This window comes from Motacilla alba, chromosome 5, assembly GCF_015832195.1.
Source record: "Motacilla alba alba isolate MOTALB_02 chromosome 5, Motacilla_alba_V1.0_pri, whole genome shotgun sequence".
NCBI classification, from domain to species: domain Eukaryota; kingdom Metazoa; phylum Chordata; class Aves; order Passeriformes; family Motacillidae; genus Motacilla; species Motacilla alba.
This window is the reverse complement of record NC_052020.1, coordinates 18,761,280-18,786,481: the sequence shown is the minus strand read 5'-3', so window position 1 is coordinate 18,786,481 and position 25,202 is coordinate 18,761,280. Positions and strand designations below refer to the sequence as shown.

The 25,202-nt window shown below is 39.0% G+C and overlaps 2 protein-coding genes across 17 annotated transcripts in view; one reads left to right on the top strand and one right to left on the bottom strand.

Annotated features, from left to right (window-relative positions):
• Positions 1-14,062, top strand: part of SLC1A2 (solute carrier family 1 member 2) — an 89,639-nt gene extending 75,577 nt beyond the window's left edge. For 2 of the 3 annotated variants that reach the window (XM_038137547.1, XM_038137546.1), the window contains exons 10-11: positions 1,269-1,500; positions 4,919-14,062. In XM_038137547.1, coding sequence (XP_037993475.1) covers positions 1,269-1,500; positions 4,919-4,993 — 307 coding nt within the window. In that variant the 3' untranslated portion in view covers positions 4,994-14,062. Of the gene's footprint in view, positions 1-1,268; positions 4,025-4,918 lie in introns of all 3 variants that reach the window. The other variant, XR_005257041.1, reaches the window with a different exon arrangement.
• A 6,040-nt stretch (positions 14,063-20,102) lies between these two features.
• CD44 (CD44 molecule (Indian blood group)) overlaps positions 20,103-25,202 on the bottom strand; it is a 52,866-nt gene continuing 47,766 nt past the window's right edge. For all 14 annotated transcript variants that reach the window (XM_038137924.1, XM_038137923.1, XM_038137926.1 and 11 more), the window contains one exon: positions 20,103-23,507. In XM_038137924.1, the coding sequence (XP_037993852.1) occupies positions 23,291-23,507 (217 nt within the window). In that variant the 3' untranslated portion in view covers positions 20,103-23,290. The remainder of the gene's footprint in view (positions 23,508-25,202) is intronic.

Here is a 25,202-nt window from a genome sequence, read left to right as displayed (position 1 = left end):
ACAAATCTAGTACTAGAAATACTAGAAAGGTTGTTTTGAAATTAATCATTGTTTTGGGAAATGAGGTCTTACATGCTAGCTTTTGTCACTTGGCAAATGTCCATACTGTTCAACCTGGCCATTTTGTGTAAATGAATCTTCATGAATATACTTCTGAGAATTAATCAGTGTAATCACTTCTCTGACCTATTTGGCAGAGCTAGACTCAGCTGCTTTCAGTCTATTTTATTTGCAACCCTTGGTCAGAAGGTTTTTCGGAGTTTTATGTTTAGTGCAGATATGAAGAGGCAAATGAGATTGTAAATGATTTGTTTTTTTTCCCTGTAGCAGGAAAGATATCAGGACCCAGCTCCCATTTTTGCAGATTTTTGGTCAGGTTTGGGGGCAGAATTCTGAAGTCAGGGAAAATCCACAACTGTGACTTCACTGTTGTCAGATTGAGCCACATAAAAAACAAGACAGGAGAAAGGCAGCATGTCTGTTTAATGGCATCCTGTCCAGAAAGTGCCAACAAACATATTTCTTTGTAATGAAGCATGTTAGCCTCTGTTGGCACCCTCCTACAACAAGGGGCACTCGTTAGCGAAATGCTGTCACAGGCTCATAATTTTGTAGGCCATGACCTATATTTGGGTTGCTCATATGCCAAGCTCTGGCGCACATAGTGTGAGCGGGCATGCTGCCACACCAACAGATGGCCATCTGTAAAGATGGTGCCAGGAGAGGAGCTTCAACAGCCTAAGCATTATGGAGATATTTCAGGCATTTTTGTTCCCCATAATTTGTTCACTGAGAGTAAAGGGAGAGGCCTTTTGTTAATTCAAACTAGAAATGAGAGCAGCTCATCAGAACCAAAATCCTTTTTTCTGGCTGCATTAAGTTCAGTGCTCTGATAAATTCAGATTTTACAAAGGGCAGGGGTGTGAGCCTGGCACCCTGATATTGAAATCTCCAGCTCCAGAAGCAGGCACGGGGAATGTCAGTAAAGCACAGCTCTGCAGTTTGGCTGTGATCTAGCATACATACTTTGCCAAACTCCATGAGAATAAGCAGCTGGGACATGGGAGTTTGAACATCCTCCCTGTCCAAACAAGTCCCTTGGGAAAGCAAACTTCTCCCATTTCCCTAGAAAGCTCCCCTCTCTTTGTTAAAAAGATACCTTAAGCTTCCTGAAACAAATGCAGTAACTGTACCAGAAACGGGGCTGCCATGCCCTACTTTTTCTTCCTCTCATGCCATTCAGCCTCTGCCTTTTCCTTCTTTTGTAGGGACCGGATGAGAACGTCAGTCAATGTAGTGGGGGATTCTTTTGGTGCTGGCATTGTCTACCACCTTTCCAAGGCAGAACTTGACACCATTGATTCCCATCATAAAGGGCATGAAGACATTGAAATGACCAAGACTCAGTCAATCTATGACGACATGAAAAATCATAGGGAAAACAACTCAAACCAATGTGTTTTTGCAGCTCACAACTCAGTCATGGTAGATGAGTGCAAGGTACCTTTCACATTTATGGATATTGAGACATGTATATAGCACTGCATGCTTTATTTTATCTTATTTTTTAACCTGCATGTATTTTTCAAGTCGTTCTGCAAATAACAATGTGACAACAAGGTCCATGAACCCCAGACATTTTGAATGTGTTTGAGCAGTTCAAAAGATGGTTTTTTGCACTCTTCTTAAAACTTGTCATTTGATGGGAAAAAATCATGTACTTTGTTTACATATCAAAAGGCAAGATGCAGCGTATTATGGAATATGCCAAGACACAGAGAATATGGCATCACCTTCTATGGACATTTACTTAATTTTCTGTGGCAACAGAGAACTTAATTGCCAACCCAAATGAAGGATGGCTGCAATTCAGATGCAGGTGTTGTCACTTGCTGGCTGCCTTCATGATATGCTGTTCAGAGGTCGACACGTTGAATGCGCTTTAGCATGAGAATGCTCCTGCACTCACACAGCACGCTTCTGCTTCTCTTCTGTCAACATTCCTTCCCGAGGCACTGAGACACAAACACTCTCTCCCCTCTGTAACCCTGGCTGTAACTAACATGCAATATTAATACTAATTATGATATCTTGATCAGAGTGAAGTGAGCTTAAGCAACCCCACCAGTTGAATGTGAAGACAGCTCGGGAGGGTAGTGGTTAAAAGTTCACTAAGAACCCACCGCTGGGATGGAGCTGTTTAAAATCCAGAGAGAGCTTTTGAAAAGGAGGAGAAAAGAAAGTGAAACAAGGTGTAACTTCTCATTTCGTAGTCTTTTTTCCTAATTTCATAGTCTTCTTTTTTTTTTTTTTGCACTGATTACTGCTGCAGTCTGATGCTGTGCCCTGTCTTTGAGACAGTGGATTTGCCAATCAGCCTACTTTAGCCATTTATCCAAACAGATTCTCTTGTACCTTCCAGTTGCCACAACTGAGCCAGTATCTAGCTGTGAATGACTGCACTAAGTTCATTAGCAGATCACCATTTCTATTGGAAATATAATCCTATACTGTCATTTTCACTTGTCTCTAGCCTGGCTGATAATGTTTAGAATGATTTTTTTTTCCCTAATGCTTACTTCCTGAGAATGCAGGACAAACCTGATTTTTCAGGGGAAAAATTAATATTGAATTCAGGAAAAAAACCAAACAGCATTCATCTTATCTTTAATTTTCCCTGAATTTTCCAAAGTTTCAATGAAGCAATTTTTTAAATCATTCTTTTTTTCTGACATGGCTCTTCCCTTTCTCTTCAGACCCACTCTTTTTCCATTTGGAAAGTTTAAAAAATAAGATCTGAAATGGAAAGAGAATACATGCTTACACAAAATTGAGAATTGTCATTAATTTAGAATTCTCAAAAAAGGCAAGGACACAAGAGATTAAAATTTGAAGAAAAAAAACTCTCTGGAAAGAAAGATAAAGAGCACGTGCACACGCACACTTTTTAGATAACTTCTTTTGGAATTTTTTGCAAACTGTTTTTAAGTTAAATAGACAATGCTGTGTTTAAGAATATGTTTATGGAACTGAATACTGATAGTTTTATCTGCTCCCAGTTTCTCAGATTTGCAGAGAAATCCAAGTCAAGTTAAAAAGTTGTAGCCTGTTGATGAAATCAATACTTGCTGCACTTTTTTCTCCTTCAGTTTCTCATATCATTTCCCTCAATTGAGGCACCAGATTGCCTCAAACCCATGGATTAATGGTGCTGTATGTCATCCTAAGCACGCCCTTTAATTCAAATTTGGGACCAGTGATCTATCAGCAAGAAATGTTTGTTCTTTTTAATTGTTTTAGGTTTGCTCTGCTTACAGTCTCAGTCTCATGAAAAGAGCCAGGCTTTACTGGATTGAGCACAAGACTGACTCTGCAAGCTGCCAAAAGGATTTGTTGTTGTGACCTAATTGATGAGCTATGAATATATGCTGGCACTTGCAAAGCAGTTGGATCATGTTGAAGTGGTCTACAACTCCCAAGTGTTAGACTTGCAAAGGCAACAGAGAGTAGGATCTGGGGCTTTGAAACAGCCAGCTGTTAAATTTGAAAAGCCATCTCTTCATCCTGTCCAATGCACTGGTGGGTTGAAAAGCTTACTGCAACTCTGGTCAGGATATGGAAAAGCTAATCTACTAGCATGCCCTTTCTATTTACTTTCTGTAATATATTCCATGTATAACACTAGTAGTTTATAATGTTGCATGGTCAATGTACATAATTAATAAGTAGTTTACCTTTGTATGGGGTTAGAGTGGTTGTTATTGCATGATATTTTTGTATTTTTTTATTATCATATTTCACGTGACTCTGTGTGATTTTCATTTCTGAATAAGCTGTTCATTCCTGTACTTGCATGTTTTCCCCTTCCAATTATCTAAGAAAAAGCTTGACTTTGTTTCAAAAATCAGTGCATTCTGTCATGTTTCCATGTCCCAATGCTTCCATGCATCCTGTTTATCCAGCATGGGGAATTTCAGCTCTGTCTTTAAGTTTTCATTTGAAGCTGAAGATGTTAACTTACAAGGTAAGTTAGGAAAAAGTAAGCCATCCATTAAGAACTAAATGAAAGATTCTCTCACTTTATTAAGATCTACATCACTTTTGTTAAATTGACATTTTACCTTTTTGATTTTTGATTTTTTAAAGTCGTTTGGCTGGAGATTCTTTCTTAAAACATGGGTTCATTTTTACTGGTCTCTGGAATGGAACACATTGTCCAGTGTTCACTGTGAGTTGATAGATCTCTACAGGTCTTTTGCCATACTTAAAACCTAAAAAATCCAGCATATATCTTTACAGGAAAGCTGTACATCATGTGAGACCAGTTTAGCATTATTATGAATTATTGATTGGACTGTAGTCAAAATCATTCACTACATTGTTACAGTGGTACAATGAACAATACTTTCACAACATGTCTTTTCTTCCATTTCTTTAAAGGTGGTGTAATTGTAGGTGAGTTTGTATAGATACACATCTATAATTATTCTGGCCTTGCATATTTTTCATGTTGTTGCATCAGGTATGCAGCTTTGCTAAGGAATTCCATTGAAAAAACACTATTTTCTACATCAAAAAAATAAAAATCTGTTCTTGACATTATCCAGAGAAATCTACAAGAGACAGAAAGGGGTAAAATCTGACATATTTATTTAAAAAAACGAAACTGCAGTGAAGGTTAAGAAAATGTGGAACATTTTTCTACTACTCATGTTTTCTAGTAATTATAACAAATAAATGAACAGGAGTCTCACTATTTGGGAGTGTTGTGAATTCTGAATAAATACATTTTACTTATATAATAAGTGACAGTGTACGTAATTCCTGTAAAAATCATAATCTTCCATATAAAGCTCACTACTTTTCTTGTCAAAGTGCCTTGGCCTTTAAGTTGCTTGTTGATGATAATTACTTGCAGGTAACACTGGCAACCAATGGCAAATCTGCAGACTTCAATGTTGTTGAAGAAGAGCCTTGGAAACGGGAAAACTAAGTGAAGAGATTCCTAGCTGCATCCTTAATAAGTCCTGAAGCTATCTTGTGGCAGAAGATCCCATAATTAAGAAGATTTCTCTTTTTTTTTTTTTCCCTATTTAACATCTACAGTTTCTGCTTAATTTTGTAACTGAAACTTAGCAAAGATCTCATCAAGTCGTTGTAGTGTCTTTGCCAAGCAATGATCCATAGCCATCTGTCTCCCTTGTGTTACTGTTTGGATGATGCACCTGGAGAATGCTCCATGCAGTGCAATGTGCTCTCACCCACTTCCCCTTTCATTCAAGACACAGAGAATGTAAATGCTGCAAAATGGGAAGATCAAAGTGCCAGTACAGTTCACTACAGGGACTCAGGGTCACAGATACAAGAGAAACATAACACCACGTAAGCCTTCAAGTGTTTTGGTGACTCTTGTGGCATACCTGATCTGTTTATCACTGTATGGCTAAAATACCTTTTGAAAACAGCCGTAAAGATTTCCATTTGTTTTGATAATAACAAGCACTGTATTTTTGTGCCTAGTTGTACTTTAAACTGAGCTTAGATCCAGGGGCAGGATTAATGCATAGAAGTCAATAAATTGTCCCAGACATTTTGTTAGATCAGTACAACTAAAATTTAGCATCGAGAGAAGACCTTCGATTTGTATGTGCATGTGGTGTGTTTTTCTCAGATGTCCCAGGGCAGGTGGAGCCTTTCTTTTATGCTGGGGCTGTGCTGCTTTGTGACCACAATGCACCATACAATACAAGGCAATATAATTACAAATGTGGTAGTTCCTTCACTAAAATCTATGGCTGATGTGCAAAATACAGAAAACCATGGACTCAGTTGTGCCATTTTTAATCAAAGTAGGTGGTACCTTACTATTCACGAGCTTTGTCCATGCATGGGATACTCAAGTAAGGTACTACTAAGATTGATTATGGATGTCATGATTGGGTACTTGATAATGAGCTGCAGACAAGTTCTGAATCCATTACTCTTACAGCATTTTTGAATATGATCATCAGTAGCATTTGCTGTGAAGTGGAAGCCATCTTTCGAGTATGTCATGTTTCACAAAGTGGCTAAATCCTGAATTTATTGCTAAACAAAATTCCATATAAAGTTAAGAGAGTTTGTCCAGGGTTAGGACTGAATGAAAATGAAACCAGAATTTCAGGATTTAGGCCAGTATGTTGAATTACATCTCTGTCTCTTTTGCAGAGTAATAAGTATATAACTCCCTAATGTCAGAGAAATGTTTCTGTGAGCACATGGCATCTGAATTAATGAGACAGTGTTTGATCAACATACTATATCTGACTCAACCTGTCAGAAGAAATTGCAGTGAGAATAAACACCTTGTGAGATTTTTTTAAAGGTGCTTGTTAATACTTGGCAATTTTAAGATACTGGTGAATACCATTATACTGTTAGCAATGTTCCATAGCAAAGCTGAGCCGCGTGGTCTTGGAAGGTTCTTCTCACAGAACAAGCTTTGTGCAGTTTTGGGGGGAGCTCTCAGAAGTTTTCAGAATGAATCATAATATGAGCATATGGTAACTTAAAAATGGCAAGAAACAGAGTTCAAACATTTATGGGAATAGGCCATTTAGTGTCTATGCTCAGACTAGTCATGGTTTTAAAGGGGAATAATGTGTTTAACTGTAGAGTGTTATTTGGCTCTGTAGAAGCTATTAAAGTAAAAATGTAATCTGTTTTTGTTCATCTGCATTCATCTAAATATCTATGAAACTGCACATGGACCTAAGCCAGCCAAGGCTACTTGCATGATTAATGATGTGCAAGATCAAGTCCATTGTCAGAGTATCCCTCATTTAAGGATTTATTGTGGAATATTTTTCTTACCACTGTATTTTTGTCATCACTTGTATGCCATGGCTGAGCAAATCCTAAGCAAAATGGCCTATATAATTTAACCAATATTGAACCACTGTGAATTCTGTAGGCCTCTAACATGTATTAGAGGGGGAGGCCATTCCCAAAGGCCTCCTGAGGGATCTTGAGGATTTCATTTTTTATTTCTTAAATTTTTTTTGTGAAGGATGGAATTGTAGATTATTCAGAGAAGTGGCAGGCAGGTTGTATTCTCTTTTCTTCAGTCATTGCTATTAGCATATCCATAGTTAATCTCTGTCTAGCTATTGCTTCCCAAGTAGCATTCCCTGGGTTATGGGCCAGAAATGTGCCTGGGATGGTGTGTAGGTACTGTAAAATGTTCCCTACTCTGAGGGTGCTGGCTTTCATCAAGTGAAATTTGCTGTCACTTGAGGGGCAGTTATATCCAAGAATGAACATACAGCATCTATATATAGATAGATTTATATCCAGCATTCTTGAGCTGTTTCATGGCACAGCTCACCCATTAATAGATGATTTTTTTGTCCTCTTTACCACAGCAGTTTCTTAGGAGCAGCCACACTGCTTGCATTGAAAGTAGCTTTAGAAAATTGGTCCATATACTTTTAGCTGTCATTTGAAACTGTTTAGCAGTTGGAAACAAACAGGAATGTCAGCAACATGTGACCAGGCAGCTCCACAAAATTACATATTGAGAAACACTTAGAATATGCTTACAGTTATCCACTTGGGATGTAATGCCCTTTGAAGAGTGCTTCTTTGGATGGAGACTAGGGAAGGAAGGAATGCAGGCTAGAGAAACCCCACCCACAAATGGGAGGATAAATTTGGATCTTTTGATAGGATTAGAATAGCAGACTGTGATTTTAAAGTGGTAATTCTGTAGATACAGTAACTCAGGGATTTTTCAAAATATACTTATGACAGTATTTCTCTATTTAAATGTGGATGTGGGAGAAGGAGAAATGTTTGGTTTCGTATATTCCTCTGCTTGTAGCCTGACTGAATATTTAATATAGTGTTACTCCAGTGCAGCACTGTATTAAATCATCAAAAAGCTTTCCATTTATGTGGGAAAATGTAACTCACTCTTGGCTTTTATTTCTTGATTTGCTCATTCCACGAGGCCGGGTTGCTACTTAACTAAATAAACAGAAAATAACCCAGGGACCATCCACTTCAGCTAATCCAAGGTCCACGTTTCAGCAGGCAGTGCTGGTTACTGGCCAGCCTCCTTTTACTTTCACTAGGAGTCTCAGTGCATTAATTTGCATCTGGCAAATTTTTGTATCTGCTTACAGTGCTGGGGTGGCAAAGTTAAAGATCCATGAAATGTCATTTGGTTTCTGTGTAGTTCACATTAACATCGTTTTCTGCATTTTCTGCTCTTGTCAGTTCCCCCCACCTTTGTCTGTGCAACCTTTGGCCTTTGGATTGCTGGCAGCACACTGGCACATGGAAGAGTCTAGACCAGGCAAAGACTCAGTTCATTGCATACAAAATTACATACATGCTTGCACATTTGCTTCATGCATTTGCTGCTGAAGCTGGGTCAGCATTCTCATAGTATCTGTTCACTGAAAGTAAAGCAGGCTGTATGTTAGAACTGCAGGAGAGGTGGAGCACTTTGCCACTTAAATTGTTTCTTCATCGCTTCCCTTGGAAAACAACATCTGGACCAGCCTTTCCAGAAATGTGTGTGGGTCTTACACACAAAGATTCTTCAAACAGGTATGGCAAAAGCCGCTTGGTCCCTATTAAAAAATGTACTTTTTCCATTTGAATTGGTGAGAAACTCATTATGTCTTTGAAAAACTGTTTGCAGTAGTAAAAACTGTAAAGCCTGCAATGCTTTGACTACGTGAAAGCCCCACTGAAATCTGGGGAGTCACAATGTTCCAGGAAAAGTCAAGTCTCTTCCTGACTCTGTTAAGTTATAAGACATTTCACAATCCCATCCTAGGGAATAGTCTTTGTCTGCTATTTATAATGAAGTTGACTCTCACATGGAAAAAATTTCTGCCAAGATAGTTTTTTAATACCTAATTGTTTCAGTGCTACAAGTCCAGCGCTGAATTTAAACTCAGCACAAAAATAAGGATCACTCTCATTACAGATTTTCCCCATGTTTTTTTCTGAGATATAGCTGATCTCCATTTCTTTCTCAGTGCACATGGAATTCTAAACTTTATGCCACTTTTAAAAGTAGGAATCATATAGATTTCTAATTTGTTTTCCATCACTCCCAGGGCCATTAGTTTTCTGGCAGTAGACATGCAGAAGAGTAGACTGTTCATCTGAGAAGCTGAGGCATCAGCATGTGAACAAATTTATTCTAGTGACTTGCCTGGATTTTCTTTGCTTCTTTGCCTTCATTTATTGCAGCCTTGTTGTAGCAACACAGGAGCAGTCGCACAAATCCCCACAACTATAGAAAATATTAAACCTCCCCTCTAACATTCACTTCTCTTTCTATCTTTAAAAAGGCTCTGAGCTTTAGTACTGGGCTCAGAAGAATCCTTTTGTGGACTCGTAAAGGTATAACTGTTTCTCATCTTTTTAATTTCCATTCAGCTCTTTTTATTGCTACATTTGAATTAATTTACAGAAGGATAAATAAGGGCACTTTATAAAAATGTACTGTAATATTATTCTGTTATGAGCCTGAAGACTATCTTGATTTTATTACTGTGACTTTTAAGGACACAATTACGATATTTTTCATATTAGCCATTATGATAGGTGTGTAGTCCATTAGGACAGTTCACCTCAGCTATAATTCACCATATAAGAATATGTAGTAGCACCTGTTCCCAGCAGAAAGCATTCTTGGAAAGATGAGTTATTTTCTTCTCTCCAATAATATTGGTGACTTTGAAGGGAAAAGATTTACCCAGTTTCCTTTGCCTGAAGAATGGTATAGAGAGTGTAGTTTCAAGTAGTAAAAAGAACAAACAAAGTATTTACAGTAGTGAAGTGTCAAAGAAGGCAGTCAAGCTGTAAATGAATTGTTCAGCTTTGCCACGCTGTTTTTGAAAATGTTGCATTCTTGCTCATGATTTTCCTGAAACAATGTATTTGGTGCATATTCCGTCCAAAGTCATCAGTGTTTCTTCCCCCATGGGCACCAAGGCTGTGTCTCCCCCCAGACAAGGCACAGACCTGAGGCAGGACTCCTGGGGAAGCCCCCAGCAGCAGTGCCTGCTAGAGGCTCTACAGTGGGTGCCTCCCTCAGTTTTTCCTCCTGCTCATACTTTCAATGGAAATCTGCTGCTATCAATGAGTGAAACCGCCGCTGATGTCCAGGTCCTGGTAATTCTTTTACTTGTGTTTTGAGTGGCCTCCCTGGCACAAGGTTCCGAGGAACTGTCCCTCACAGGTACCCACCATCCCAGAGACATCTTCTCCTGTTTAGGAGAAACCCAGTGACTCCTTACTAGGGATTGATACAACTCTAACAGATAAAGTGGTTATGCAGTTGCAACTATGAGTCTTACAAAAAAGCCAGGTTACAAACATTAGAAAAGCCTAGAGCACATGACTGAGCCGCTGAGTAGGTCTCTACTAGTCCAGGATGGAAATAACCAACAGCCTAATGCAAAATTTGGGGAGACAAGAAGACTTGTGAGGTTTCTCACTTAACCCAACCTTTGATCTTCTTTCATTTCTAACTCCATCCTGCTGCAGAGCCAATGCTGATCGATGCTAGAGCATCCAGTCCTTCTAGTCTTCTACTCACCATTCAGGAGTCCTGCAACTGTTTTTAATGATGCTCTGTAGCACACACCATTGCACAAAGGGAAGCTGTCATAGGCAGCATCACACAACCTGGATTGTCTCGTACCTGTATATTGCTTTGTACATAAATAGTGTAGTCTGCTGGAATTTTTGTATCATTCTATTCCATTCATTTTTTTCTACAGTTTTTTAAAGACTGTAAGCAAACTGTGCTTGCCTATTGATTTTGCAGTCAGTATTGTAGGTTATAGCATTTCCATGTTGGCGTTTTGTATTGACTTGTGAGTTCTTGTGTACTACAGGTTGTCCTTCCTACTTAAAGACAACTGCATACACTTCCATCCAATATATCCTGCTCCTTTCTTAAATATATCTTATTTCCTATGATCCAGTATGAGCTCTTGCTTGTAGAATGCATCAGAAAAAGCTGAATATGTATTTATAGTGTTAAATATTGTGTGCTCAACACTGATTTAGTTAAGAATAATACAGGTTTTAGGGGTTTGTACTTGTTCTCTGGAAACTACAGTGTAGACTGAATTAAATTACCTAGTATCTGTAATTTACAGACACACAGATATTTTCGTAGAATGTTTTGTATGGGATCATATTAGGTAGGGAAATAATCCTTTAAAGGTGATCTATACCTTAGAACAAAATCAGCTTTCTTATGATGTTTAGGATCAATGAAATATTTTTGTGTTATGTTGAATGATGAATTATAGACAAAGCACAAAATACAAGAAGCAAATAGGAATTTCAAGATGTCCTTAAATGCTGCAGTTCATCATGGAACAATACTATAATAATCTGAGCAATCTTCTAGATTGACTGTTTTGGGCAATCGTCCCTCACTTTTATAATTTTTCCTGATGTTACCTTTGCCAAATCCTGCAGTTCTTCCTTAGGACCTGTTAATGTATAACTGACTGGCTCAGAATGCAGTTTATAGAAAATAGACCTGGGTAGGCAAAAAATATGTTGTCAGGCCCCATCCATCTTGCTACAATACAGTGTGTGTGAGTTCAGCCTGTGGAAAAAGTTCAGGATTTTGCCACCTAATTTTGCCTTCTTGAAAAAGGACCAACAGAACTACCATGGGACCAATATAACTGGGTAGCATCCATGCAAATACCTCCTGTTTTCTTAAATATTTTAAAGAGAATAACCACTATATTTTTCAACCCAAATGACAGTTACTTCTCATTTTGGTAATTTCTTCCCATTAGGCAAATACCTGTTGGCATTAAGGTCGTGGCTATAACAATTTCAACTCAATTAATAAAGAACTGTTTCTAGAGGAATAAAAATAAAATGATAGAAATATTCAAAATAAAATAATAGAAATATTCATAACAACTATATAACAAACAAAAAAATTCTATGGCCTACTAGCTCTTTGACTGTAATTCAAAACAAAGAAAACATTGAATAGGAAGGACTGCTCTCCCAGTGTGACTGATACTGGGTATCTCTTAAGCTCTTCAGAAATCCATGGGGCCATGTTCTTCTGCTGAGGTTTTGGAGCCTACGTTTCTAGTAGATATATATGTAGGAATTGTGTTGATATACCCTTGTATTTTGATCTATATTGTATTTTAAATCAGATGTAACAGGTATTAACTTAATAGGAATTGCAGGTAGACTAGTGCTGAGTTACTAATAGCTGTAAAACCTTATCGGTACCAGTTTTGACATTTTGTTGAAGCATGATGTCCAGTGCCTCTCTGCACTTAGTGTAGATAATGTAGCTATCAATACGTAATTTCAGTGAAATGGTGTATACAGTATGTGTAGCTGTGCTTTAAATTAATTTAATTGGTTTCTGTGTGTTGAGCCATGGTAGAAAATTAGACTGTGTTTTAAAATTTTGTTTGACTTTCTGTTTTCCATTTGTATCTGGGTTTGTTTCTTTTTGACCATTCAACTGATTAGATTCCACGGCTTAGTAACTACTTTATCTGTCTCTTATGGAGTGCCCAGTTTTAATAACATTCAGAATCGTGTATGCAGCCAGCTCTTTGTAAATATGTTAATTTTAGTTTTCAATACCTAACCAGTATGGTGTGTGTTAGAAGCTGCATGTGTGTAGTTCCCTGGCAGTGAGTGAAAGTGATCCCAGCATAGATTTGCTGCCTGGTGAATACACTTGTTATGACATAAAGAGTTAATGTTCACCTGGAATGATAAGTTTCTGTTTTATTTTCTTCTTGTTTGCTTCAAATGTTTGGACTCTTTATCACCTGAAGCTTAGTAAATCACTGTTTGAATTGGCACAGTGAATGAGGGGAAGTCCATCTAACTGCATTCCTGTTGGATGCCCGGGCTGCTTTTGGCTCTGTGCTTCATTCAGCCCTCAGTCACCTCATAGCATGGCAGGATCCCTGTGAGTCACTTCCAGTCACTCCTTGCCACGGATGCCAGGAAAGCAGTGCAGTCCCACAGCTGTGACTGGGCAAGCTTGCAGGCAGCAAGGGGCTGCCAGTTCTCTCCAGAGTGCCTGAGGAGTCCAAGTAGGAACCTCTGCTTCATCCCCCTAGCAGGAACAGTCTCTGAGAAAGATGAATACCCTCATGGGCAATGAGGCACTGTTTCTTTCATTGTTAAAAAGGGATATTAGCCTTTATTGGAAAATAAATGCCAAAGGAAATGCTTCTAAAGCTACTGTGGTTGTTGTACAGGCCTGTTATTTACAAAAGTATGTCTGATCATAAAAACAGACAGATCAACTACATAGTCAGTGGCAAAAAATCTTCTGATGTCAGAGCTACAGTTCAGATCTATAAGAAAATAGAACCCTGCAGCAACAAGAAGCTGATTCATTTCTAGATACTCTGGACCTGGGTCTTATAAACAGAATCATCCCCTCTAGGAAGAAAGATAAAAATTAGGCCCAAAAGCACAGAAACTATCCTGCTTGGTGAGTCCCATTATGATGCTTCAGGATGAATTGCACACTGGAGTATTCTGTGCTGCCTGCTCATCATCCCTTGCCCCTTCTTTAAGTTGACCAGGCATGAACTGGAATGTTTTGCGATGTTCTCTTGTAAAAAGGATTAAAAAGAAAAGGGATAAGGTTGGTCTATACACTCAGAAAGTTTCTGAGATTTTGAAATTACATACTGTACAGTATCTATAGCACAGTTTGTTTAGAAATTAATAAATGCAGATGGTAAAATTTCTCCCAACCCTGGGCTCTGTTCTTGTATATTGTAGTTGGAATGCCCTGTAGACTGATTCTATTTTTGTAGTTCAGATCCTTTCCTCTTTACAAGGATTGTTAGTCATTTGCTTTTAATGCTTTCTTACAGAGTGAACTGATTTCTGTAACTTTCATGTATAAAACAAACTAGACATTCTTTCTATACTGGAAATAGTCATGAATATAATATTTCACTAAGTGTTGTACCTCTTATGTACATATCATCAATAAATGTTGATTCATAATTTTCACAGCTTACATCTGTGAGTTTTCATTTCAGCCTGGGCTCAATATGGGAATGCTTTGGGAGTTTAGATAAAGCAGTCTGATGAGAGAGGCTGCCTGTTCTGAGAACTACATGCAGGGTAGAAGATGGAACTGATTTTGCCAAAGAGTTAGAAATCTCACCCCTCACTTTATCCTCCAAATATTCCAGGATGCTGGCTGCAAATGAGCTCATTTTCCACAAAGGCCAGGATTCACTAACTTCAGTTCTTGGCAAGAAGAGAAGTGAAAAGACGTTAGAAGAGTAGGAGGACACAAATCAATGGCTGCAGTTGCTTTAGAAACCTACTTCCCTCCCCTGGCTGCTAAAAAATAAATCTTTTATTCATAGCCTTTCTAAAAAAAATAATAAACAAAGCCCGTAGCGGAACTTCTGGAGTTCTTTATAAAGAAATCAACAGTATTTAACACATAAATTAAGAAATCTCATGGAGTGAACCGTGGCCCAGTGGAGTGGCAGTTGCCAAGTGCAGAGAGAAAGCTCCAACGCTGATGCATGCTCGGAATAGCAGGCGCTACGGAAATAGCACAGCTACCGGTGTGTGATAAAGGCACAGCCGAAACCTCGGCTGTGAGCACCAACAGTCTGCACAACCCTGGGCTTTTTTCTTCTTAATCATCCACTTGAGAAATTTCCAAAGAAATCCAGGCATGGCAGGAAGTGGCTTTGGCAGTGCCTCAGCTGGCAGTCTGCCCTCTGAGTCAGTAACGAACTAAGTCCTGATGTGGTGCTGGGAGAATCTTTGGGCAAAAAGGAAATCTGATTTACTGAAAAAGTAAATCTATCTGCTGCCATTTTGATAGTGGAGCAAAAATGTCCTGATCTGGCCACATCAAGAAATGTTGTTAATAAATGCATTCTGCTAATGTAAAATTCCTCTCTCAAGTTTTTCCAGGATGCTCATCCCTCACATACTTCATGTGCACTCTGTACGTTCAAATTCCTTCCATAAAAGGAATCTGTCTGCTCTTCTGTTACCCAGCAGAATAAAAGTTTAAAATTAAAGGCTCAACACCAACCTGAGTACATTGCTTTTTTCAAAGCAATGTTTCTGCAAAATGACTTAAAATAACCAACCCACACAGGAACCAGTACTGCAATTATATGAAGCTGACCTTTCTGAAAATACATACCCCAAAGGGTGATTCTCTAAGCCCTTGCAAGCTCCTTGTACCCCTTTTCTCCATGTCCATAGCCTTAGAGAAAAAGATTCTTTCAGGATTGTGTTTGTGTCTGGAATGTGTTCCTCTCTAAAGGAAAGAATCTGCTAAAAGGGGATATAAAAGCCAGTGAGTTATGAATCATGGGCCCATATTAAGAGATATTTCTGTATCTCCTCTAAGGCATGAAAAAACAACTGAGATAATACTTCGGGGTTGTTAGATTGGAAACAATCTTCTCCTTTGTATTAGATACTACAGGTGAACAGGATGAGGTTAAGAAAGAAACAGGTGGCCCCAACGTACAGCGCTTTAGGAGGAAAACAGCATTAAAAATTACCCTGAGTTGGGCTGGGTTATCTGCAGCAGGCACTTGCATTGCAATAGTGTACACATACCCCAGCAGGGCTTGGAGCCATTTTGCTTCCAAAGCTGTGCAGAGCCCTGTGCAGGCTCCCAAAGCTGAGGCAGCTTCCCAGGCCAGGCAGGTGACTGCAGCATGCAGTGGAGGCAGGGAGGAAAACAGATTGCATGCAAGATAAAGGCTTGTGGTCGTGGTGGTTGGGGCAGGCACATTCTGTGGTGATAAACAAGATGTGTCTGCGTACACAGATAAATGACAAAACTGACTGCTGCCCACCAAAACTACAGGAACAAGGTCTGGAGGAGCCTCACACTCTTAGCAGGGCTTCTGAAGTAGAGGGAGGAGCTCTTAGAAAAGCAACATGGGGTCTGTTTTACACAGTGTTGTGCTCTTCATTCTCATTCATGACTGAACTAAAAATGTTTGCTTTTCATGTAATCGTTTGTAAAACAGATCAATCTCCCATTTGGCTGTTTTTTTTTTTTACTGGGGTGCCTGAAGATGCTGCATGGATCACTCTCCTGGGATCCCTGAACAGCACTTGAGAAATGCTGCTGTGCAGGTGTGCAAGGGAGAAAAGGCAGCGGACTCCCAGTGCAGTGAAGGGACAAGAAGAGGGACCAAGCCAGGAAATGCACTCAAAAATCATTTCACTATTTCACCCAGGTTACTGGTGTTATCTAAATTGACTGGATCATTTCAGCTTTGTTTCTGAACCAGGCTTCTCTCATTTTTGACCAGCCAGTAAACCATGGGCAGGCTTTATACCTGCCCTTTTCATGGGTGGAGAGGGAAAGTCAACCTTCTTGAACAAAGGGTAAGTTTGTTTTTAAATCACTGGCTGAACAAACAAACATCCCTACCTTGAGTTCATTTCAGACTTTCACTTGATTAATGAAAGAAAGATTAACTAGAAAATAAACCGCTAAAGAACTGCAGGGAAATACCCAAGAACTGTAATGCTAGTGAATCTGAAGACCTACTGCTGGAAAACAAAACCTGCTGAACTGAGGAGATGCTTGTGAAACAGTTTTACAGGAAGACAGACTCCATGTACTTGCACACGAGGTTACAGATAGACAGGCAATGCTTGAACAAAGCCAAAACAGAGGATAATTTGTGGCTCCAAAAAGTAAAAGGAGCCCAACTTTTGCTCTGAGGATTGCTCTGAGGATTGCTCTGAGGCTCTGAGGATTGTATCACTGATGGCTGTAGTCTGCAGCATGTGCAGGAACTCTTCTCTCCCTTGGTGTGCTGTTGTCAGCTGAGATCACTCTGTCTCGTGTATGGGGCTCAGCTGTCATGGACTCACCTTGGATAAACTCTCTCCCTAAGCTAGCTCTGGTAAGGTGCTGCTAGCAATCTACAGCAGCAGCCCTGAACGGGATGCTTACTTCTAAAAAAAAGTACTTTGATAAAATCTAAATCTAAACATAAATATAAACATAAATATAAATATAAATATAAATATAAATATAAATATAAATATAAATATAAATATAAATATAAATATAAATACAAACTCAGACTTTAACTCCATTGTGGGGAAGATCAGTTCATTACTGTTTCTTATGAGAAAAAATGGAAGTGTGGAGTCTCAATTCATGCAAGAGAAAATGTTGTCACTGGAAATGATCTAAGGGGTCTTTTTTTAGATTTATCCAGGAAAGAAAAGCCTTTTGTCCTGCCAGAAGCTACATGGTGTACACATCATGACTACAGGTAAATTTAGAATTAAAGCTAAACTCAGCTGTACCAAAGCCATTTGGTACCAAATGGTACCAAACAATTTATACACTTTCACATGAGACTGGCAATATGGGTCCTAAAGCAGACTCCATCCTACTGCAACTGCCCAAGGCAAGATTTCAGACGTCAGGTACAAAATTCAGAGCCTCCAGAGAAATGGAAAATGATTTATTGCGTCCTCCTCTGCCCTGGGTTGCTCTGAGAATTACAAGGACTTCAGGACAAACTCAGCAGACCTGAAAGTTTCTGGATATGCAGAGTCTCCAGTGCCTGTGAGCTGTGTGCTGATTGACCACTGCCAGCCTACACACCCCTAATCTCAGCTGTGCCTCAGCTTTAGAACCAGCAGAAAGTGCACCTGCTGACCTAAATTCTAAGTTAAGTGGGTGTTTGAGTGAGACTTTTCCTTAATTTTCTAAAAAAACGCTGGAGGTTTTACTGGTAAATGCCCTTAAATTTATGACATCTTAGACTTAATCTTGTTTTGTTGTAAATCTGCATATCTTTTTTTCCAATGAGACCATAAATTACTTCTAAAAATTTCATTTTCGTGCAAAGGGAAAGCTATACTATGTATTAGACATGGAGAATTTTCTCCCACAAAAAAAAAAAAAAAAAAACCCCAAACAAAAAACCCCCAACCAACCAACAAAAAAAAAAAAACAAAACAAAACAAAACAAAACAAAACAAAAACCAAACCAAACCAAAACTGAAATTTGTAAATTTGTACAGCTGTATCTTCTATCTGGAATATTAAAAATAGCTGAAACTATGTTTGTTTCTGAGAAAAAAAAAAAGTTATCTTCTTTTTTGGCAGTTTTTGTGGACTTGTTTCAATACAAAACTTCATATTTTTTAATTTTTTTGTTTAAAGAAAAACTAAAGACATTCACATCAGTGTTCAGTGCACACCTTTCTGTGGCAGAGAATGTCTAAGGGTGGGTCTCATTCCCCCACTTTTTCATCCAAAACACTTCTTCCTGTAGAGTAGGAATAAATTGACTCCTTTTAATAAACTTTTTAAATAAAAAGTCTGAGACTCCTTGAAGGTGTCACTGAGACAAAACCTTTCAATTGGTTGCTGGAACCATCCAGACAAAATTGAAAGGCTGTGTTTAAAGCACAGGTAAAGCTTTCACTGCCCCTGCTTTACCTGCCCTTCAACAATAATCAACTGTCTTGAGGTCAGGAGAGCTGCTTTGATGGTGGATTCTCTTCTAGAGTTTTAACTTTTAAAAACCCCAAAGCAGCTGCCTTGACCAATGTGAAGATCTGTATCAGTCTTGCACTTTCAAAAGAGGAAGATAGGCAAGAGGCGGAATTGTCCCGTCCCACTGTAAGAGGAGTCAGGGAGGATTGCTTTTGGTAGATTTCATGGATGAAAATAATGCCCAAAAAGCAGCAAATCCCCAAGAACCATTTACTGATAGAGAAAGGATATGGTTCTGCCCAGAGTGGGATAGAAAAGAGACCAGAGAGAGAAAAGGGGAGATGGAGAGAGTCACTGCTTTTATCTGCCAAGGCTGCTCCCACAGCTCTATATCCCAGGCATTTTTTCCCAGGCATCCTTGACACCTGGCATGTGTCAGGGCTTTCAGCCCCTGTACAGTCCCTGCAGTAATCTTCCACCTCATGTGTAATATATGTTAAGGCATAAATAAAAATCAAATCAGTCCCTCTTAGAAATGTTTTTGAAATCTTGCCTTTACTAACCTTACTCCAAAGGGGTGAGAAAGAGAAGACAAAAAGTGCAGTCTCTGTGCTGTACAAACACACTGCTACTCATCCTGCCTGAATTTGCCTGTCCTCATTGCCACAGCTGCTTGCCCCAGCATGGGGGATGCCACATGCAGCAGGGCATAGCACCAGTGAGAAATGAGCTACCAGGGGAAAATTCAAAATCAGTTTGCAAATGAGGTGGTAGATGTAGAGCATGACTTGGAGGTGGGGGAGGTTCACAGGAAAAGGCTCTTTTCTCTACTCAGAGTTGTGAAATATTTGAGTGCCAGAGTGCTGGGGGTGTTGATGGTACTTTCCCAGTTGTAGTACAGAAATTTCACTCTCCCTTTACATCCTTTCCCAGAAATTGTGCTCTCCCTCCGTTCTGAACCCCCCAGATTCATGCCCAAAACACCTTTGCACAATTTTTTCCACCCTTAAGGAACAGGAATTTTGTCACCCCCTCCCACACAGCTGGAACTGCACCCCAAGGAACAGCCCTTTTCCTGCCTGCCACCTTTTGTCCTTTTCCCCTCCACAGAGAAGTAGTCAGAAGCTGTGGTTACCAAAAGGGCTGGTATTGTACTAATCAGAGCTCTTGCAGAGACTCAGAGGCATTAGACCCTTGAACTGTTTAATAAAGCTTAAGAAATAATTATTGTCTAATGGCCTAATATAGCTCAAAATAAACCCATTAACTGCTGACTTACAAAATACCCTGGCATCTTGCTATGTGGAGGCAGAACACAGTTGTCAGGGGAATTATTTCCTTCATCTACAGAAAGAATAATTAGGACCAGCCCTAACCAGAATGATATGTGCTAAAGAGACACTTGGTAATTTTCTCCTAAAAATATTCCAGGCAAAATGCTCCAACTAATTAGTACAGACGCTGTTGTTGTTGACAAGGGACACACAAAAAACATCCCTATCATACGAAAAATTGCAAAAGTACAATTTTGGAATTGGTATTGTGGAAAGGGTTTCACATCCTCAAAGGTAGACATGACAGCTGCACATCCTTTCTCAGCTTTAATCAAATACTCCTTTTCAGAACTTCAAGAAAATACAGATGAAACAATCAGCCTGCATTGCCTCATGAAAATATTACATTCCCATAAAACATACAGAGACTGTCTTAAATAGGTTGCTTGTTGCTTTAGACGGTATTTCCAATGGTCTGGATCACATTTATTTGAAACTTCTCATGACAAAGGAATAACAGAAGCTGATCGCAGGCTCTTCATCATTTCTAGGAGAGATCCTCATTCTTCTTAGGCACCAAGCAAGGATGGACCAAGACCCAGTGAGATTTGTCTGTCACAGCTGATTTGTCTGTCAGCACCCTGAAGGAAGGGCTGGATCTTGCTGGGTGCTGCACTCTTCAAATGTTGGTTCAGTGAGCCAGGAATGGTCATCAAGATCTTACTGGGTTGATCTTTAACTGAACCAGGTTGTTGTAGCTGTTGTCTGCTTCTGGGGTAGTGCTGAGCTCATCACCAAATCCCAGGGCATCCATGGAGCCTATGGGAGGCCAGCAGAGCAGACAATGTCACACAGCATTCACCTCAGCCTGGCTTGGAATTTGCAAGCAGGAAAAATGATCACAGCACTCAACATGACTGTCCAGCTGAAGACTTTTCTCCCACTAACAGCTGGACTTACATTGCATCCTCAGTGTGGAATCAGGTTTATTTTGGAAGTTTATTTTGAAGTCCGATGTGTTTTTAGCAATACTATCTCTAGTTACAATTTAGAGGTGGCATTTTCTTTAATTCTGATTAATCTGTTAAATAAATATGCAAATATATCAAGTGCTCTATATAAAAATACATACACACAACAAACAACCCCTCATAATAAAAGCAAGATTAATAAAAATATGTACTGTATTATACATATGAAATGGCCATCTAGTTTTGAAACTAAAATGAAACAATTACACATAAGTCACAGGACATAATCTAAAAAGAATCAGCATATATAAAATAATGGCATTGCCTCTTCAGCATCTCTCATTTAAAAATATACAAAGAATCCAACCAGTGTTGCCTGTGCTTTTATAGCAACTGACTATAAGACAAATTATGAAGAAGTTTGCGGATTTCTTCATTCAACATCTGAAGAGGAAGATGAATAATGTGCCACAGATTTTTTGGTTTTTTAAAAGAGAAGTTTAGCCTCCAAGACAGTGAAATATGTTCTTCTCACTGTGACCTATATTCAGATAGGATTTAAAGATTGTTAATTCTTACTCTGGATCTCCATACTTCGTGGAATGAGTATGTAACAGCAGTTTAAACACAGCCTTCAGCAGATCATTTTGATTTCTCATGACAAATGGAAAAGTGTGCTTAAAAACATTAAACAAAAATCAATGCACTGTTCACAGATGAAATAGCTGACCTGCATAAAGTCAGAAAACATCCTATGTGCATTTTAAAACATTTCCTTGTCTTGGGACTTTTTGCCCAGGTGTAAATTGCCCTGAGCAGATCTGCCAGCAGATACCAGGGCACTTGAGCATTTCCATGAAGCACATGGGAAACTGCTGGAGGGCTGTGACTCAGAAATATAATCAACAGTCTTGTGCTTCATGTTCCACTAAAGATCAGCACTAGCTAAAGTCAGTATTTAGCCAGATGAATATTCATCCTCCAAACTGCTTCAGATGGAGAACATAATCTAACATATTTTAGGAGAACAGTTTCAAAGACAGGGGCTATGGTCAGTGAACAGAACTCCTGAACAGCCCTGCTACAGACCATTCAATCCCACAGCTGACACAGACCAACATTTTTCCCTGAATTTCCTGGGGGGAGTCCAATTAGAAGTTACAATTCTCCCTCCATTCCAATAACCTTTCTTAAAAATGGCACAGACCACTGGTAGTAAATAATTGTTTTCCTGACAATTCATCTCAATATAATGCACAGCATCATAGCTTAATACAAATACTTTTCAAAACAGACACAAGGGGACATAACAAAAGCATGTAACAATGCAGCTCAGCTACTCTACTATATTACATGGCTGGGAAGAGTTTCCTTTCATTTGCTTTGACATTTTCTGTAGAAATTGAACTTCTGGTACCAAAAAGCAAGCAATGTTTCTTTTTGGTGTTTTTAAAAAGCTGATGGAAAAAAATGTAGATTAAATAGCATTCAGAGGAAATGAGCGAGATCATAGAAAAGCAGCTTTTAAAATATCAGTAATCTTGTATAATATAATAGTTATAGGGGGAAAAATTTAATAGGCTCAGCATCTCCTTAGTAAAATGGAGCAGAATATAGAGACCTATTTTCAGGAATAAAATACTGTCAGCTCCCCTAGTGATCTCAATTGCTTGATTTGTGCATATGTGATAGAGCTGGGGTCATTTTGTTTTATTCATTATCTTAACTAGCAGGCTCATTAAAAACATGCACAAACTTGGACCAATGAATGAGGCGGGGAGAAGAGCAATGAACACCTCAGAAACTGAAGGATCATTGTACAGGTTCCTAGGATAATAAAGAATAGGCGTTTATTATCTTTCAGCTCATGTTTTCGTGCCTTTATTACCCCTCCCAAGAAGACTTGCTGTAGGTCCATAGATTTTTAAAAATAGACATAAATAAATTTTGTCCTTCTGGGTTTCCTTCCTTGTAGACCAAGCCACACATAATTATAAAATGTCACTTTTTGTTTATACTGGCAGATTCTGAATGTACCCACTGCTATTCCTGGCTGGAAGGCATTTCTGAAGGATTCAGCTGTTGCAGACATTGTAGAAAATGCCTTTTGGGTTGAAACTTGATTTTTTACTCTTGACATTTTTCCTCACTTATTTCTCTACCATGGCATGTTTCATACTTTCAATATCAGTAAGATGGAGTGACTGGATACTTCTTTAGCTTCACACAGTGAAGACCTTCCATCTGGGGAATAATGATGTAAACTTGTAGGCCTCCTAACATCCAGGACACAGTGAGAGTCCTCTGTGAAGGGACTGGGAACTGAAAGCATTACGCAACTCTTGGGGGTGTATTTCAGAAAGCACATGTCAATTTTTAAACTCAGGCGTCATTGCAAAGTGATTAAAAAGAAATAGAACTTATGCTTATGTTCAAAAGACATCAGTAGCACAGTGCATCTGTGAATTCCTGTTCAAGTTCCACGTGATTTTGGTTTCCCCAGCCCTGATCTGCTTGGCAGTGTGGTACCATTACACTCCAGTCTTCATGTCAAACTCGTGATGATTTTGTGTTTCATTAACAGTCAGGAATTCATCACATGCTTGTGTTCGGTCATTTGACTGCTCTTTATGAACCAAGTGCACCATTTCTTGTGATTTGCTGATATCTCCATTTAATTCACTTGTCTTCCTGTCCTCCACTGCCCCTTTGCCATTGTTAATCACTAGCTTTTTCTTCTGCCCACATCTAGAAAGACATAAAAATAAAATATTATAAATACAGTCCAAAAAATAATAAAAAAACTGAAGGTCAATATTTAGGAAAAGGTGACTGGAAATTAAACTTGTGTCTGCCAGTGCAAACTTATACCATACAAAATGTAAAGTTTCTCCATATTGCATATTTTATTTTTGAAAGCATCCACCATTATATGCATAAAATTTATCAGGAGCTCACTTACCTTATTTTTATTTACTGTTACTACATATAGCAATAACATTAATTACTGAAAGCTAGAAATTTTTTTTCTGTCATTTGAATTTATCCACATTTATGAACTTTGTAAATAGCCCTACTAAGAGGACACCTTCAAAACCCAGGCTTGGGACCACAACTTTGAACATGCACAAATTTTTAAGCAAGCAGAAAATCTGGATCAAGCTCTCACCTCATTAAACAAGACAACTGTATTTCCTTTGTATTAGCATGCTTAGAAGCCAACCAACAGTAAGGAAATATGGAGAGTTACTCTTGCTGCTGTCTGCAGCAGAGCTCCTTGGGATGTTCAGGTGGGAAAATGGTACTGTGCTTTTGAAGTTACACTAGGGCAGGGCTGCCCAATAAACCTTATATGTAGCTCTGAATTAAAACACACGCACACACACCATCTTTTAAAGAGTCACCAGTCCAAAGCTGATGCACGCTGGTTATTGTGGGCTGGGTGTCCTTCAACATACTAAAAAAGCACTACTTACACAGCTGTCAGATTTACTGTTTAGATGACTCTCTGGCTACACAGTGCTGGACATCCTACTTGTCCTCAAACAGCCTTGAGTAAAGTGAATATGCAGAGCCCAGCATGCCTAAGAGGGACAACCTGTCTGTGAAGTTGGATTTCTTCTTAAATGAAGCATATTTATTCCTGAAGGACTAATTCGGCTGTTCAATTTTACTAACATGCTTCTGAAATAGCATTTTTTTCATCCCTACTGACTCAGAGATGAGGGTTATTTTATCTGAAGTAGCTCAGTTCACTCTGCTAATGTTACACACACCCTTGGGAATGATTTCCTGCTCTGCAGCCATAAAATGCCAAAAGACACCAGCAAGGAGCTGTGGAGCTCCACAGCCTCTTAAAAGAGCAGCTCAGAGTGCTCTGCAACCAACAGACTAGGAAAAAATGTGCTCACTGCTTCCTGCACAAAAATCTCCACATATTATATGGTCATTCTGATGAAAAAGGAGTCAAAATCCAACACTCAAGTAGAAAATAGTTACTCTGTTAAAAAGCTCAATTTTAACATTCAAGAGGCAAAAAGCTGTTGAAGACAACTGGGAAGTAACCCCAGAATGGGCCCCAGAGAAAAGAAAGAGGTAAGAATATCATAGCCCATCCTTTAGGCTAGGGTTTTTCCAATTTCCCAGCTAACTTTGCACAGATCATTGCATTACTTTTCACTCCTCGGCTTCCTCATCTGTAAGATGGAGTACATAAAGCTACTAAGAGCTCTGAGAGCAATGTTAGCATATATGCTTATGACTGCCAGCTGTGATACTGGCTCTTGTTCAGAAGAAACAGAGTAGTAGGTTTTTACAGAATCGCTGTGATTGTCTAAGACAGCCCTTCACACTGCACACAGACAACGCTTTAATGGTGGAGGATTATTCCTGGCTCATCCTGTGGTTGTTACTGTCTATGCTCATCTCACAACTTCACTCTCT